The sequence below is a fragment of the Pleurodeles waltl genome, chromosome 3_1 (assembly GCF_031143425.1).
Source record: "Pleurodeles waltl isolate 20211129_DDA chromosome 3_1, aPleWal1.hap1.20221129, whole genome shotgun sequence".
Taxonomy (NCBI): Eukaryota; Metazoa; Chordata; class Amphibia; order Caudata; family Salamandridae; genus Pleurodeles; species Pleurodeles waltl.
This window is the reverse complement of record NC_090440.1, coordinates 1,585,210,490-1,585,224,868: the sequence shown is the minus strand read 5'-3', so window position 1 is coordinate 1,585,224,868 and position 14,379 is coordinate 1,585,210,490. Positions and strand designations below refer to the sequence as shown.

At 41.0% G+C, this 14,379-nt stretch overlaps 1 protein-coding gene across 26 annotated transcripts in view; it reads right to left on the bottom strand.

Moving 5' to 3' along the window:
* The window catches only part of NEB (nebulin), a 375,459-nt gene that overhangs the window by 273,442 nt on the left and 87,638 nt on the right, over positions 1–14,379 (bottom strand). For all 26 annotated transcript variants that reach the window (XM_069225183.1, XM_069225192.1, XM_069225189.1 and 23 more), the window contains 6 exons: positions 13,976–14,083; positions 9,835–9,933; positions 5,365–5,469; positions 5,160–5,267; positions 2,344–2,655; positions 2,041–2,247 (listed from right to left, as the gene is read on the bottom strand). In XM_069225183.1, the coding sequence (XP_069081284.1) occupies positions 2,041–2,247; positions 2,344–2,655; positions 5,160–5,267; positions 5,365–5,469; positions 9,835–9,933; positions 13,976–14,083 (939 nt within the window). The remainder of the gene's footprint in view (positions 1–2,040; positions 2,248–2,343; positions 2,656–5,159; positions 5,268–5,364; positions 5,470–9,834; positions 9,934–13,975; positions 14,084–14,379) is intronic.

The window sequence follows — 14,379 nt, the reverse complement described above, 5'->3', positions numbered from 1 at the left end:
TTGGGAGGTAAATACTAGCAGGCAGCACCAAGTTTCTGACCATAGTAAAAACTCCCCCATCAGCCCATTTTAGCGATTAAACACATAGTTGCAGAATGATAATTTATCTTTAAATTCATTGTTGTGTTGGGATGGGGGCTGGCCAGGGGCATAGCAATAGTTAATGCAGCTGATAGAGCGGCTGGTGGTGGTGTGAAGAACCACCTTCACCCCAATTATGACTGTCTTTATACCCGCTAGTGGGGTGACAGAGGATGCATTTTTATTTTCCATGTATTAGGGCCAATGTCTTAATTGCTATGACACAGAGGCTGCATTTTTATTTGAACTTTTCATGTGGATGTCAGTGATTTCTCGTTTTGAGGTAAAGCCATCGGTTTTTCTCCTTGGTCTTTTTAATTATTGATTGAACCATTGGCTCTTTGATGTTAAGTTATTTTAGAGGATTTAAGAGTCAGCAGATCTGGAAAAGGAGACATGCTCCTTCCAATGGAATGGTGAAAAAACAGCAGTATTATTACCTACCAAACCCTGCTAAGGTGCTCATTAAGACACTACCTATTAATTTCACGAAATGCTTCTTTGGAAAGTAACATTAGAAAAGGTGTTAACTTTTTGATAGGAGCTGCCAAGCTGCAGGTGAGAAGAACAGTACTCTGGTCTGATGCTGGTACTGGTCAGTTATCCAGCTGAGTGGTAAAGTTTATCTTCCATGGGGATGTACGCCTTTCAGCGCTTCAGGTTGTTTTATGTTTATGAAAAAAAACAATCATTCCTATTGGAGATAGGTGCATTGGTAAGATGTTCATGATGGCGCCAACCCAAAACTTTAGATGCCATAATTCGAAGGATGGATTCAAATATGTTGTATGCTTGTATGTAACCCTATTTAGCAGCACCTCACGATGTTATTTTTTATTAAAACTAGCTATTGAGATCATGTGCCACAGTAAATCCTTTAACAGCTGGCATAATGCCCCTGGTTCATTGCATTTCTCTAGCTGTAAAACAAATCCTACGCCAAAGGCTAGATTTCCGTGCCCTTCAATGCGAGATTTATAAGAACACTTTTGCCCTTTGGACACTGGTTTGTAATGCAGGTGTAACCTCTTAGTTTGTGGCTGCTTCAGGAAGTATAAATGTATCCGCAGAAGCATAGGAACAGTATGTGTTCCTCGGTAGGTAAGGTACGAAAGGGTTTGCCAAGGACTACGTTCCCTTTAAGAATGTCTTAAAGTGGTGCTCGAATATAGAGTGGAGCATGCAGCTGTGATATAGATTTATAGAGCTAACGGGTGCCCCAGGAAACTTGAGACCATCTGGAAACTGCTGCCAAGCCAAGCTGTATGGATTTGTAATAAATGGAAGCATGGGTCGAGAACTCAGACCCGTGTAGGCAGGGCATGAGCCATTTATCTGTGCTGTGCTGGTGACCCAGGAAGGAGGCATCGTGGAACGTAGTACAAACGATAAACCCTGACAAATACCTTAGTTAAAGAGGAAATCCTGCGCCATTATTGTGTTGTCTACGTTACTGAAACAAAAGCAATAATGCGTGTTTTTTTTTTTTATTGCTAATGTGGGCAGACGTGAAGGTGAAGGATGCAAACAAAGCAGAATTTTTGTATATATTATTTCCGCCCAGACGTTGGTCCTCTGCGTTGTGGTGGTTTATTTTAAAATACGTTTTTAGAGAATTGTCACATCTAAATGCACCTAGACTGGAAGGTGAGCTTCATAAGTGATAACACAAAAATGACATCTGAACAAAGTGTGAATTGCAGCAGTCACTGAGAAGGGCTTAGCTCCAGAATACTGAAATGTTATCTGACACAAAGGAGAGTGCTCTAATAATCGTGTGGAAAAATCTCATTGGAGTTTTTAAAATAAAATCTGCATCTAGTGGAACGATATTTATTTACACTATATTTTTGTCAGACAATATTTTTGCTAATAATGTTTTGACATATAAAGCTGAGAAGTAAAAAAAATGCCCTGCAAAGCATGTTCTCTAATTGTGTGCCAGTTGGTAGTACTTACATCACTGAGTTGTTCAGCATTGGTTTTTGCCTGGACCATAACAGGGGAGTCAACCACACTGGTAAATTTGATGGTGTCTGGGTGTTGGCGGTACTTCTTCTCATCCAGGGCAATCCCTGCCTTCTTGGCTTTCTCGACATCCAAGGATCCAATAGGTATCCAGCCAATGCCTTTCATCCAACTATTGTAGTCAGCTTTGTACAAATTCTGCAAGAAAACAAGAAAGATGCTCACATTTCACCTTCAGAGGCCTGGTTGATCCAACTAGAAACATAGAACATGTCCAAGGCATAGGCTACTCACGTTGCTTTGGATCTGCATCATGTTTCTGGAGAGCGCCACGCTCATGGCGTCTGGCAGGTAGGTGTAGCGGTGGAGCAGGTGTTTGTAGTGAATGTTACTGGCTATGTCTTGGGCTTTCTTTGCAGAGACAACATTTACCATATCAAGAGGGGTGTTGTATTTTGTTTTTGTCTTCTCATAATCCTTCTTGTACTCACGGTCGGACTGCATTTTCGCAATATGCATGTTATGGACCAGTTTTGGGTCATCCTGCAAGCTACGGAACCCAACAAGTTTGCCTTTTTGTTTTTCATAGTCCAAGTGGTATTGAACCTATGGAAGCACAAGAGAAATCTTGAGTAATAATACACTTCAAGGTTTAGTTTTCACATTCACATAGCTGTGTGATCTGTAAAAGCAAAACAATATTCTAACTCTGCAAAGAGGATGAAGGAATTAGGGTCTTAAAAAGAAATGGGATTTTGAGGAACAGGATTTGTTCCAAATATTTCTGCAGGGCAATCACACTTGCACTAACTCGGGAGTAGGTAATTCAATGGCGAACGTTACTCAGAGTGAAATATATTCTTTTGCCTATCAAGCAGAAATTTTCTATGTAGAAATTCATACAAGCCATTTTTTAACTCATTTAGTAATAAGGCGGGGAGGGTGTTAGGTAAAAACTGTTCATACTATCTAGTATTACCTAACTGAAAACAATGTGCTGGTAAGATGAGGAAGGTAAGTAACAGCCCTTGTTTCAGTTCTTTCAGAGACTTCCTTTTGATAGGCTAGTGTGAGGTGGGACTTTCAACCTTAATGTACTGTATGATCAGGCACACTGATCCGGATTTACAAAGCTGTCATGAAACGCAACGATGCTGCACTGTGTTGCCGGACAGGGACAGGACAGGAAGCACTGTATCTACAGAGATGTGGCACTACCCACCTCTGCCTAGCTCTGGCGCAAGAAATGCTGCCTAGCACTACATACACACCTTTGCACCATAGTGCAAGGGTGTGTGTGTAAGTTTAACATATATTTTGTCCTGGAAGGGAACCCTTTCACTACAAAATACTATGCCTTAGTAAATACATTTTAAAACTTGTCCTAATTCAGATGTGTGCTGTACAGTGCAGGACACATGCGAAGTAGTAAGCTAAGAGAAATACAAAACATTTCTCCTTTAAACGCCCGCTTCAAAGTGGTGTTATTTTTTGGTGCAAAACCGTGTGCACAATGTTAGTAGATGGGGTTTTGCATCAAAAACCATGGGTATTTCCAAGGGAACACCAATGTAGCACCCATGTAACACCCCATTGACACAGAGTAACACAAAACAGCATTTTGCACTGCTTTGTATTACTTTCAGGCAACTTTCCAGCAAAAAACAAGTTTTACTCTGGAAAATAAATTAAGAAAAAAACATTTTACACTGATTTGTGTCATTTTTGTGACCCAAACCTAGTGCAAAATGTTTATAAATCTGGGCCATTGTGTTCGATGTAAGGTGTTAAAACCTGTAGTTGCTGCTTCCTTGAGAGTCCATGAAATATCAGAGAGTGGTGTCTCTGCATCTGTATGTGTGTGCACTTGTGAGGGTGCGTGCGCCTGCAGTTGAATATTTATGTCCCCAAATTCACAATGGGGGTTATTTATGGGGAATTGGCTTAGGGCAGTACTGCAAATCTTTTTGCTGCGCTGCCCCACACCAATTTGAAAGGGCATGAATGTACTTTATGTATGCAATACAGTGCATTCCTGTTCTTTCCCCCAGTGCTGGCACATAATTGGTGCCTAAATGCAGGTGTCTGTGTTACACACAGGATTGTTTTTGTGCAGGATGGGGTAACTTTCTGCACAAAACAATGCCAGCAGACATTTTCCTCTTTTTATGTGTTCTGCAGAAGAGAAATAAAAGTATTTATCCTTGTTACACCTCTCCTGGGGAGCCGCAAAGATTTGGTGTAAATCTGGGGCAGCATCAAAACCCATGGGTGTTGCATGGAAAACCCACTGCAACGCCCATGGAATGCCTCCCTGGTGAAGAGTAATGCAACACAGCGACTTGCTGAAAAAGTGAAGCTCCAGTGGCGCAAACCTCTTATAAATAAGCTCCTTAGTTCTCTAATGCTGATCTTACATAGCTGTAATAAAATAAATATGCCCTGTCATTGGCACCAGCATATTCCCCAACATGCTTTCATGCTACTGACATTCCTCATGGATCAAGCATTATTTGCCCAAATATTCACCTACAACAAATCCAAGCCGTTTATAATTTTGTTAAGGGAATAAAGTTCTCAAGAGGATGCGATAGCTGAAGTGTGAGGTGCTGAACCATTGGGAACATAGACTATCCACGACTGAAGTTCTCTTTTTTTTAATGACAAAACACAAAGATTGCTTATCAACGCTATAAATTGAGAAATATGAACCAAAAATGTACAAAAAAAACCTCAAGCGACTTCAGCAGACATATGAACCATGTACATCATTAGGGAAGGTTTTTCCTTTCCATAAAAAAAAACTAAAAAAAACACAGAGGACAGAAAAAACCTCTTTAGGTGCATATCCATTTCCTGACATTTTAATCAGTGATATATAACATATCCTAAAAGTGTGGAATCCTATTCATGAGAACCAGTGGACACGCCCCACATATGGAAATGCCTGGCCTGAAACCCAGAAAGACAAATGTATGGTTGTGACGAAAAACAGCGAGAAGCATTTCATAGCAATGATCTCACTGGCTTGGTGACCACCATTAAAAGTCCATCAGAAAACATTAACAAGACATGGCAGCATGGTAAAAAAAATGAAACACTACACTTACATCACTAGCAGCACGTCTTGCAGCTTTTGCAGCCTTAATAGGAATTGCATCAATCTTGAGGTCATATCCCTTGGTTTTTAATTCTGCTAGCCCTGCTTTATAGCAATTCTGTGGAAAAATGATACCAAGAATATTTGTTATACTGGTGAACACATGATCCAGATTCTGAACGTCATACTTCAGTCCAACTGAATAGTTTACTTACATCACTAAGGTTTATAGCATTAACCCTGGCTTGGATGAATTCAGGGAGGTCATGAGGTTGAGTATAGGTGTGAAGTCTTTTCTCTGCCGCTGCTTTGTATACAATCTGGAATTGAAAATAAGAAGTGTTTAAAGAAGCAGTTGGTGAATGATGTCACAATGGAATTTACAACTTAACTAGACGTCATCAAACAAAGCAGCATTCTGGAACTCTAACAGTTGATGATTGTTGATGATGTAAAACTGGGAAAGAAGATAAGGTTCTTTCTTTTCACTGAATGGCTCAATTAAGCCCAGTAGAGTTCTTGTGAATGATTATCAGATCAATGGAAGGCATCATGAATGGGATGAACAATTACACCATTGAGACATTTTGTTTACTAACTGTAAAACTGAATGCTTATTTTAGTCTAGAATGTGCTAATCCTCTGTAACCCATTTTTAGATACAGTACAGAAAGAAAAAAATATACGGAAAGAATAAATTAAATACATTTTATTTTACTGCGGCCACACATTAAAAGTTAGTGTAATGAATGTAAAAAATAAAAACATAAATAAAAATATTGTCTGGAAAAGTAAGACACTGTTGTATATTATGTTGTACTTCTGCACTGATCAGCCCTATAAGTGTGGTTTCTAATATCTAGAAAAGTTTGAGGGCTCCTTATCTCACTGAGAAGTGTGAACAGAACCTCCTTCAATGGCCAAAAATAAAAAACAGAAAATCTTTAATCTGCTTGAGTTTAGAGTACAACTTCTGGTGCCACTGTGAGGAGAAATTAATTTACACTTCCTCATTCTTAGTGCGGCATGATGACCAGTGGGAAGATTAGAGTTCATTTCTGAGTGTGCAAAATGAAATATTCAACTACAACAAATCCAAGCCGTTTATAATTTTGTTAATGTAATAAAGTTCTCAAGAGGATGCAATAGCTGAAGTGTGAGGTGCTGAACCATTGGGAACATAGACTATCCACGACTGAAGTTCTCTTTTTTTTAATGACAAAACACAAAGATTGCTTATCAACGCTATAAATTGAGAAATATGAACCAAAAATGTACAAAAAAAACCTCAAGCGACTTCAGCAGACATATGAACCATGTACATCATTAGGGAAGGTTTTTCCTTTCCATAAAAAAAAAACAAAAAAAAACACAGAGGACAGAAAAAACCTCTTTAGGTGCATATCCATTTCCTGACATTTTAATCAGTGATATATAACATATCCTAAAAGTGTGGAATCCTATTCATGAGAACCAGTGGACACGCCCCACATATGGAAATGCCTGGCCTGAAACCCAGAAAGACAAATGTATGGTTGTGACGAAAAACAGTGAGAAGCATTTCATAGCAATGATCTCACTGGCTTGGTGACCACCATTAAAAGTCCATCAGAAAACATTAACAAGACATGGCAGCATGGTAAAAAAATGCTAAAAAGTCCACTTGAGTAGGGAAACCCAAGGAGCTAAGACTAAAACCTCAGAAGAGCAAATTAACTTGGAGTGGTTACAAAGGGTCTAGGGTTTAGAGGCTGACTGATTCCGTTCCGATAGGACTGTCAGTCAGTTAGTCATCCTGAAAGGAGAACTCATGATGATCCTGATGACTGAAATATTCTGCTACTTCTGACAGCACACTGACAAATGTGAACCTTGGAAGAGCTGGCTAAATCTTTCAGGGATATTTTAATTCATAACCAAAGATTTTGAGTAAGAGCTGCCTTGATTTGGCTGATGCGATTAAAGCAATAAATTACTTATACTCTGATCCTATAAATATTAGTGGACTTTTGTAAGAATATGTTTTGCAGTTGCAAATCTTACGAATAACAAAATCAAACATACTGATAGCACAAAATGTAGAGTTATAATGTACAAAAGGTTTTTTGCATTTCAGAAAATTATTTTTGACTTGCAAAGTAGACTTTGTGATCTAGAAGCTGGAGGTAATCAAAGAGACTGCCCCGTCCTCTGTTGCTTCACAATGGAATGGGTCAAATAGATACAACCTCAATTGGGCCACACCACTGATCAGAACACAACTCCCAAAAGGATGTGTTATCCATTCATAAAATGAAGCTATCCCAGAAGGGCAGCTTCCATCTTGTAGGTTTAGGCTCTCAACATTTGGGGGAGATGACAGGAATATGGTCCACCGCATGCTCGCCCAAAGCCAATAGCAGAATTTAAACTTTTTTAAATGCACCCCTATCCCTTTAAAGGACAGTACTTCCACTTGAAAATAATGAAAGCATGTGAGAGACAGCAGATCTTCCTTTGGGCATGCACAACCGGTTCAATGGAATTCACAATCAGAAACTTGCCTCACTAGTGTGAATGGGGCATGATTCTGCGAATTCTACCATTTTGCACTGTGAGAGATTTTTACATTGGTTGCATCACAAAATGGAGGCCCGGCCCCAAACCAGGAAACGTGCAAAAACTACTGCTAAGTGACCCAATCTTTTGTACCTTAGGCTAAATGTGTTTTATTTCTTAGACTAGGTGAATTAAGCAACAACCACCAAGTCTTGTCATGCTTCCACCATCACGCCACCCTGGGTCGAGAAATATATATAATGAGGTAATTATCATTAAGTCTCTCTAGAGCAGGGGTCTTCAAACTAAGGGGGTTGGCCCCCTTTATGAAGGGCCAGGGGGTGCGGGGCATGTTCTGGCCAAAAGAAGCAGTATGCAGATAACAGTGCTTTGTTTTAAGCAGAAAAGCATGTATTGCATTTTAAAAAAGGTAACAAGATTTAACTGCAATGTTTAAATAAGTCTAGACATATTTAAATATTGCCTAGTTAATAGAATAATTGTGAAGAATTCTGGGGGGGGACCCCATTATTATTTTTGTTTCCACTGGGGGGGGCGCAGCAATAAAAAGTTTGAAAACCACTGCTCTAGAGCCTAAAGATTTTGACATCCTAACTATCTTGTCTGGAAAGCAGACAGGCCAACTGGGCTTCAGTGGACCTGGGATTTGCAATACTGTCTCTTCACATGACATACTCCAAGAACCAAAGAGCCTGTGCTGTGTCTACAGTGGTAGGCGTTTCAATAGGAACACATCTAATAGCTAGAACAGTTTAGTCCATCAGCTGCATTACAAACAAAAACACATTTTAAACTAGCCTAGTGGTGTGTTTGGTAGATTCTTTTAATCTATTAACTCAGCAATACTTAGGCCCTCATTATGATCTCGGCGGGATAACCCGCCGAGATCTGTGCTGACAGTAGACAGAAGACCGCCAGCGCGACAGACCTCCCGCCGGCCAAATAATGATCTTCCCGCTGACTCAGCGGGAAACAGGGCCTGAACATTGACGGCGGCTCCAAATGGAGCTGGCGCCAATGTGGCAGTGCAGCGGGTGCAGCAGCACCCGCCGCACATTTCACTGCCCGTAATTCAGGGCGTGAAATGCACGACGGGGCTGTGCATGGGGGCCCCTGCACTTACCATGCCAATTGCATGGGCAGTGCAGGGGTCCCCGGGGGGGGGGGGGCCCGAGTCACTCATTCTGCCAGGGAAAGGCTGGCAGAAAGCATCTCCCCTGGCGGATCTGAAACACCCCTACCGCCAGGCTGCGTGGTGTCGGGAGCCTGGCGGTGGCGGCGTTCCCCGCCGTGGCGTTTCAGTCACGTTCAGAATATGGCAGTCTGGACCGCCATGCCGTTGGTGGTTATGACCGTCACTGCCGGTGTGGTGGTCCAGACCGGCATGTTCTAAATGAAGACCTTAATATCTGATTGGCCCTTAATATATATGTGGCTTCACCCATGAGCATTATGCAAATATGTCTGTACATCACTTCCTATAATCTTTTATGGTTAAATAATGTAGTCTTTTCTAGCATTGATACTAGTGTAGACATGGTCATAAGGTTGGTTAGGCCAACTCCAATCTGGGTTTCAAAAGGTACTTGACTAGTTTTTACTATAGGCATATTCCAGTCTCACAATGCTGCAAAGGAACTTATGCAAAGTGTACTTACTGCAAAGTGTACTTATTTACAGGTTTAAATATGTAGAAAATGCAATCATAATAAGCAGTAAGAAATACAAAGGCAATTTAAAACATTAAAAAATACATAGAGGAACCCTGAAAAGTGCCTTGACTTGTTGACACGTTTGGCAATGAAGAGGAGGACAGATGCTCTCTGTAATTGCCCCAAAGACTAGAACTCAATGCCACTAGAGTTGAGTGGTCAAACAAAGTTTTCCAGATTCAAAAACAGCAGGCGACCTATTTGTTTAATCTGAAGTTATCAGCATGCTTCCTTCTGGATTCTTTGCTTTTTTGTCACTTTGTTGGGATTTTCCTGCGGGGCTCCTTCGTACAAGGTGTCAAAAGCGTTGGAATGCTTCGTCTTGAGGTCTACATTCATATGCTATCCAAATCTCAAACATACCATAACATAACATAAGATGTGTACCTAGCCACCGCAATTTCAAGCACTTACATCACTCCTTTGTGCCTGGTTGATTTTTGATTGTACAACAATAGGTGCATCATCAATCGCAGTAAACTTGAGAGTATCTGGATGCTGTCGGTATTTTTTCTGTACGGGGAAATAAAATAACATATCTTAGCTTGTGTTCTTCTGCTGCAGACCATCTTACAAACATCATATTTTTGATGGCTCAAAACTGCTAAGTTTTTGAATGAAAAAAACACATTTGGCTAACACATTAGAAAAAATCAAGTCTTCATAGGGCATGACAATAGACCTATATTGTTAAGCTGTAGCCTGCCAGACAGCACAGCTGTCTGGATGTGAAAGACATACAAGGGACATGTCAATAGCTGACCTGGAAATCAACACTGTCCATTGCGTTCCACTGATGTTTTGTTTTAGCCTAACCAACTAGTCTTCATCCCTCCCGTGAAGCATACTCTGTTTACCATCTATCAGATTAGCTCCTTTTATCCTTCCTCATTGTGTCTGCTTTTCAGGGACACTTTTTTCTTTTTCTAAAAGCACTCAAGAGAGTCCATGCATTTCCCCAGTTATCTGTGTTTTTCCACTTCTTCCAGAATATTTCTTTCCATAAGCACTCCATGAGAATGCATTCATTTTTATAATTCAGTGTGTTTGCCCATTTCTTACAGTCATTTCTTTTCATTACATTATATAAAAAATGTCATTTTCCATGACTTTTTTCTTCAGGCAGCTCTTACGTATGCTTTCTCTTTTATACAGCTTCACCAGTCGAGCCACTGCCCCAGGTGCTGAAAGCCCATTGAGCACTCTTTCTTCTTTGTTCACTTCCACCCTTTTCCATGGTGATCTGTCTTCATTTGCTTGACTCCCTGCACTCTGAGTGTTCCTTCCTCCACCTATGCCCTCTGTGTTGTTTCTCCCCTGTGCACCCCCATGTTGATTCCACCCAACCTCCATGTTGCTTCCCTGTGCCTTCCTGTTGCTTCCCTGCTTTCTGTGATTCCTGCTAGTGATGCTTATCCCACCTGCATTCCGCATCTGTGTTGATTCCCCACCCATATTTTTACCCCACCTGTTCATGTTACTTTATTGTTTTTTTTTACCGACCCACCTCGGATCAGCAACCAAAAAGAAGAAAACATGCTTCTTTCATTTTGTGGGTGTGCGAATGCTTGCTGTATTTACCTACAAATTGAAGCAGTCGGTTGTGTATATTTTATTTCCTGTTTATTCGCACTGCTAATAGAAGTCAAAGAATTAGTAGTAATTAGAAAATTGAAATAATGACACAGTGATTTGAGCCATGCTGCACACCATCACTGATGCTAAAATCACTGGAAAAAGCAGCAGTAAGACCTAATGGCTTTTCCAATGCTTCTTGTTAGTTCTAATTATTTGTAAGAGTGATGTGCAGTAGAAAAGTCTGCAATTTATGTAATCAATGTCTGAAAATATTTGTGATAGAAAATTGCAAAAAAATGATTTTCAGAATGTGTAATTTAAATTCTGTTGAACCAGTGGTGGGAGCCACTAAACGGGGGTGGGTGGCGGGCGTGGTGTTGAGGGGGGGCTGTGGAGAGTAAAAAAAAAAAGAAAGAAATAAAAAGCCACTTACCTCTTTCCTACGGAGACGGGTTTGTCTTCGCCATGCTCTTCCTGGAAGTACACAGGCTTCCAGAGTCCCCTCTAATCACGACACTGCTGTCACCAGCATGACAGCAGTGCTGTGATTGGTGTGAGCACCCTGCTTCGGTGCTCACACAGGAAGAGGGACCCTGTGCACTTTCTCCTCCTGGCTGTTCAATACAGCCGGGTGGAGAAATGCCGAATACATCCAGCCAAACACACATGACCACTTATGGTGCACCAACCACTCCTCCCTCCAGCCCTCTCAAGCCCCACCCTGCCCCGTCCTAATCTGGCTCACGGAAAATAAAATGATAATAATGCTTTGTTATTATCATTTTATTTTTCCTTTCCCTTCTGCTGAAAGCAGGGGGGCGACGCTCCTCCGCCTTAGTAGAGGAGCCGCGCCTGTGTTCAACACAATATTTTAGAATATTGGAATGTTACTATGGCTATCAATATCAAAGCAGTGCCACAGGGTTTATAATGGCTGGTATATACCATTAATTCCAAAATTCAAATATTTATCTTTTGCTTCTTTGTTTTCTACCTGCACATCAGAGACAATCTAATTTTTATTGTCCGAAAATAAACCTGTACAGCAGGTGTTGTGGCCAAACAAAATTGGTGTCATCTGTTCACAATTGTGTTTGCCTTTAGCATATGCACACACCGGAAAATGCACTGAATGCTCAGAGCTCCCTCTGAGACAGGTGAGGATCTTTCACTATAGCGATCGATCCTTCATCAAGGGACAGTTGATCTGGTGTGCTGGAGGGTTGACCACCCCAGTGAAGTCTTTATGCCAGTCATGGCTCTAGGGAGGGAAAAGGGGCAAGACCGCATGTGGAGGATGATATTTTTTTTTAAACGTATCTTTTTTGCTGCACTGCTCCAGTCTTGCATTGCAGGCACAGGGTCCCAGAATGCCCTGCGTCCTATCCTAATGCTGCTTTGATGCTGCTGGCAGCATGAAATCAGCGTTAGGATTGGACAGGAGTGCCCAGCCAGGGCACTCCGAGGCAGAGTGGGAGCGTCTGCCTGCTATCTCCAACCCAGCACTGCGCTGCCGGGTTGGAGAGAGCCTAGTGCGCCAGCCAAACATACATGCGCACTGAGGGAGAGTGCTGTGCACTCCTCCTCTGTCCCTGTCACACCCATGGCCCTGCCCCTTTTACAGTAAAAACTGTATATATAATAATGTAAAAGTATTACATCTGCTGCGCTGCCGGGTTGGAGAGAGCCTAGTGTGCATGTATGTTTGGCCAGCCCGAGATGGCCAGCCAAACATGCATGCGCACTGAAGGAGAGTGCTGTGCACTCCCCCTCTGTCCCTGTCACACCCATGGCCCTTCCCCTTTTACTGTAAAAACTGTATATATTATAATGTAAAAGTATTGCAGCTGCTGCTGCGGGCGGGGGGGGTAATGCTGGGGAGGAGCCGCCCCTGCTTTATGCACTGATTACAAGTACCCCAGAGGAGTTGAAAATAATCATTATCCCAGATGAATTTCCATGCTACAAATATTGGTATTTGTCTGTGCAATATTTATCACCTGTTATTAGTTTAGCCCTTCAAAATGGAGCATAGCATGCAACATGCAGATTGTGGTTCTTTTTAACATCACACTTTAACAGGCATTGTAACCAAGTATTTATGGACAGTTTTGACCTGACGATATGTACCTCGGGAAAAGTGCGGAAATGCAGACTTTATTCTACCCAAAAACTACCTAGTGTAGTACACTTCATTCAATTTTTAATTGTAACCCCTGCAAAATAGGAGTTTGTGCGTGGGTAGGAATTATAAAAGCCAATGGCAATCAAACCCGTAGGGCCTGATTTAGAGTTTGGTGGACGGTGTACTCTGTAACAAACATGACGGACATCCGTTCTGCTTTATAGCAAGTACATTCTATCACATGCACTTGTAATATGGCATATGAGATATCTGCCACATTTGTGACAGACTACCCATCTGCAACACTCAATATCAGTCTTTATTTTCTCATTCAAGAACCAACAATCAAAAACAGAATTATATCATTCAAGAAAACAAAAACAAAAAACTTAGGGGAAACATTATTTAGCCCCTCCTCCCACCTGTAGGTCATTTTAGCACGGGGGATAAATATGGGGCTATGGGATTAGCACCATTTTTTAGATGGGAGTGACTACCTTGCATCTCATTGATGCAAGGTAGGTTCACGCATCTAAAAAGTGGTACAAACTCCAGTATGTTGAGATTAGACAGGTCTAATCTCAAAATATAAATATGGAGTTAGTTCTGCTCCAAATTTGCTTAAAAAAAACTACGCAAATTCGGCACAAATGGGGTATAAATATGCCCCTTAGTCCAGTAATTGGGGAGGATTTGATTTGACCAGGGGCATAACTAGGGATGGGTATGTAGAAAAGCGAAACTGTGCCCAAGGCGTAAAATAAATTAAGTAGAACTTCTGATCACAGCAGTAAAATATGAGTCATACTACTGCTGAAACGACAGTAAACTCCACATCTCTCACTTGCTTACCTCATCAAGGATCGCTGTTGCTCTTTTGACTTTCTCGACATCCAATGATCCAAATGGTACCCAGCCACATCCTTTTACCCAGCTATTGTAATCAGATTTATAGTCAACCTGAAACACAACAAAGGGAAATGGAGTAAGATTTGTTTTTAATTATTGTAGCATGCACATTCTACTTTCTACTGAATTCAAATTATTCACAAAACTTTTTTTTTCTGGACTTGTCTTGTATCTATCACTACGAACCAATAAGATTTAGTATAAGTAAAAACAGCTGTACAAAAGATATGACAATTTGCTCAGACACCTACAGCATTTATAACTTTTTTTAAACAAATTAAGAAGTAGCTTTATCCATACCAGTGAAAAATTAGAAATATGTTTTAATTCTTTGCCATGTTATGTAT